The 3,554-nt window shown below is 39.1% G+C and overlaps 1 protein-coding gene across 1 annotated transcript in view; it reads right to left on the reverse strand.

Annotated features, from left to right (window-relative positions):
• The window catches only part of sec31b (SEC31 homolog B, COPII coat complex component), a 27,377-nt gene that overhangs the window by 12,569 nt on the left and 11,254 nt on the right, over positions 1-3,554 (reverse strand). Inside the window, exons 10-14 of the mRNA XM_016521603.1 lie at positions 3,022-3,183; positions 2,795-2,947; positions 1,952-2,176; positions 614-688; positions 213-299 (exon numbers count right to left, since the gene is read on the reverse strand). Of these exons, the coding sequence (XP_016377089.1) occupies positions 213-299; positions 614-688; positions 1,952-2,176; positions 2,795-2,947; positions 3,022-3,183 (702 nt within the window). The remainder of the gene's footprint in view (positions 1-212; positions 300-613; positions 689-1,951; positions 2,177-2,794; positions 2,948-3,021; positions 3,184-3,554) is intronic.

Consider the following 3,554-nt stretch of genomic DNA (forward strand, 5'->3'; position numbering starts at 1 on the left):
GAAATCTGATCTGTGATGCGACTGTCGTTCGGCACGCTGCATTGAGCAGCCGCGTTCAGTTTTTAATTGTAGTGTCTGTTCTTTTACTGAACTAAATGATTTTTATTACTATAAAAAATCAAAACGACGGTGGGGGTCGGTGACGCGATGGGCAAGTGACGTAACCGGTATTGCGGCTTAACACCGTCTATCGCGGCAAGCCTAATACACACCTGATCAGAAAGCGTCTGCATCTTCTCAGCCAGATCATTCACGTCTAAACCGTTCGGATGAAGCTTCCTCCACAAACACGCTGAGATCTGCAGGAATCGAGGTTAGAATTAGAGCTTCACTTAAAAACAAACACGTTTGAGTCTGATTTTCTCACAAAGCATCATCAGAAGACTTGCTTTTTGGTCATTATGGGAGTCAGTGTAATATCTCCAGGTCACATTATTCCTTTATTGCATTCCAAAAAGCATTATTCCAATGATTTTAATGAGGTGGGGTAAGATGTGTCAGTGGATAAACGGCATTATGCATAATTGGTCACAAATTTAGAACAAATGTCTCAGAAGTGGCTCAGTTTACCCCGCTCTCCCCGAATGTAATGATTTGTATTGTGATGCGATACCTTCCTCTGCAGCTCGTCTTTACTGAAGCCCAGCAGCCGCAGAAACTTCACACGCGCCTCATCCTCAAAATTCACCTGTTAGAAACACAGCAGAACAACGACTGATTGAAAGTGATGTGTGCATCAGTTCTCAGAGCATAAATGTGACGTTCTGTGGCTTTTAGTATGAATATGATAGCTTTAAGATTATCTATATTCTCTAATCCCGTCTCTCAAACAGTAAAGTATGGCGCTTGCAACACCAAGGTTATGGGTTCGATTCCCTGGGAATGCATGAGCTCTCTAGAATCTGAAATAAAACAGAAATCGCAATATAGCATTCCTATAAGACTAGAAGCGGTTATTAACGACAGAGAAGCTTTAAGGGCTTCCTGCGGTTTTCATCAAATAAATAAAAGTTTGATGGTTTAGTGACATAATTATTATATTAATTAATAATAATAATAATAATAATAATAACATATCGGCCCTATAAGCTCTATAAACACGTTTTTTAAGTCACATTTTAAAATCCTAAATACACTAAATACAGCCATTCCACTTCCCCAATATTAATAATAATAGTAAAAAGAATACTGAGACTAATAATAATGACATTATTAATAATAATCATAATAACTACTCGTAATAAATAAGACTAATAATAAAAAGAAAAATAACAATACTAATAACAGCAAGAGCAACATCAATAATTTAATAGTATTTTAATAATAATAATAATATTCAAATAACTAACAATAATAATTATTATTATTATTATTAAAATAAAAAAGGCTAATAATGACAAGAAAATGAATACTACAACAATAATTATTATTTAATAATATTTTAAGAATTTAATTTAATTTTTATTAGCATTATAGTTATTATTTTAAATATTATTGTTGTTGTTACTAATATTAGTAGTAGAATTCTTATACAAGTGTTTTCTAAATCACATTTTAAAATAATTTTTATCCCAAAAATCAAATAGATTTCAAATCGTGCAGTCCTACCCAACAATATAAAAAGTCTCTGAAATTGATCATCTATTTTTCACACATTTTGCATCTCAAGTAAATGCATCCTGATTTAAGATACTTATATTAAAAAACAAAAACAGATACACGATATTCATGTATCGCAGTGCATGCAACATTTATTGCCATGACTTCTGGCTCTGATTTAAAAGCTTCTTCAGCCTTCATAGGACGAATTAAGACGTTTTAAGACCTGGAGAAACAGTAATGGAATGTAGTGCACTGAAGCGATTCAAGACTCTGTTAACTATGATTCTGAATGAAGCCGGCTCTTGTGTGTTTGACAGAAGAAGTTGTGTGTAAATGTGAAAGTTTGTACCATGAGGAACCTCCATATGTCCTGCTCGGCGTCAGACGGGGCGCTCCTGATCTTGCCGTGGCAGTAGCTGCTGAAGGATCCGGATTGTAGAGTGGCCTGCAGCTCGGCTGAACGCTGGAGGAACTCCGTCTCTGTGGTCACCTGACTCACATGCACCTGTCGCGGGATTGGCTGCTGCTGAGGCGCCACTTTAGGGCTCTCAAACATCACCAGCTTCCCTCCGAACTGGAGGAGACAGAAGCGAGCGCAGACTCACAGCAACATCTTAAAGGAGACACATTATGCCCCTTTTTACAATATGTAATATAAGTCTCAGGTGTGTGTCCCCAGAATGTGTCTGTGAAGTTTCAGCTCACGTTTATTTTAGATCTGTGCGGCAGCAGCAATATACAGTAAATAAATCAATAAATGCACTGCTCTGTTGTCTCGTCTGAGGCTGGGACTCTAAACAGTGTTCTGTGCTCGTCTGTGCAGACAAACACAGAACAGTTAGCGTGCTTTGCTCAAACTTTCTCCATGGCTTTAGGACTAGTACACCGTTGTCGCTTGCGAAAACACAATGACGGCGCCGTGGGTGGAAACGTGCAGATTAAGGGGCGGTAATATTATAATGAGATCCCTTTGCCACGTCACCAAGGGAGCGAAATCAGACGCGCTGGTTTTCTCAGACGCTTGCAGAAAAAGGCTTCCCAAAACAAAGTTACTGGGTTAATCTTTTTCACATTTCCTTGGTAGTTAGATGCACCAGGGACCTGATTAAAGCACTTAAAACCTGGAAAAGTCAGATTTCATGATATGTCACCTTTAAAATAACAGACGTCTCGACATCCCTAAAACACTCACAGCGAAGGACGCGCCGACAGGCCTCCGTTCCCACTTGGGCGGCTTTTTTAGCGGAGGGATGATGGTGGTTTCGACTGAGGGCTGAAGAACCTGCAGAGGAGGAAGAGCCTGACCGCTTCCAAACGGGTCGCTGGTGTCAAACGAAGTTGAGATCTAAGAACAGAGAGAGAGATCATGTGATCATCATTCCTCATAGAAAAGCAGGTTAAATGTTCCCATAATCTCACCTGGTCCACCGTGCTGTGCTGCTGCTGCTGAAGACGTCCTCCCATCACAGAGTACACACTGATCCGTCCGTCAAACAAAGCGGCTGACAGGAGGGCGGGGTTACGAGGACACCACTGCACATCGAAACACCACTGATTGGCTGTCGGCAGCTCGTAAATCACCTGAAACACCAGAGACGAGGCATGATGCTCAATACACGTGCAATGCGATCCAAAGATCCCACACTAATGGAATTCTATGAGTTTATTAATTACTAAACTTGGCAATCAGCTGTTTGACAAACTACAGATTTATTATATATTTAGAATATTATTTTATAATTTATTAATTAATTAATTAAATTATATTTGATTGTATTATCATCATAAATAGGTCTGTTAAATGACCGTATTGTCCCGAATATAAGACGATGTTTTTTTCTTGGAAATACATCTGAAAACATGCGGTCGTCTTATATTCAGGGTCTAGACTTCGACATGTCAATAATACACCCACAACAATAGGTGGCGCCAAATACGCATAAAACGAGTGT

The sequence above is a fragment of the Sinocyclocheilus rhinocerous genome, unplaced genomic scaffold, assembly GCF_001515625.1.
Source record: "Sinocyclocheilus rhinocerous isolate Xijiao unplaced genomic scaffold, SAMN03320098_v1.1 scaffold852, whole genome shotgun sequence".
Lineage (NCBI taxonomy): Eukaryota > Metazoa > Chordata > Actinopteri > Cypriniformes > Cyprinidae > Sinocyclocheilus > Sinocyclocheilus rhinocerous.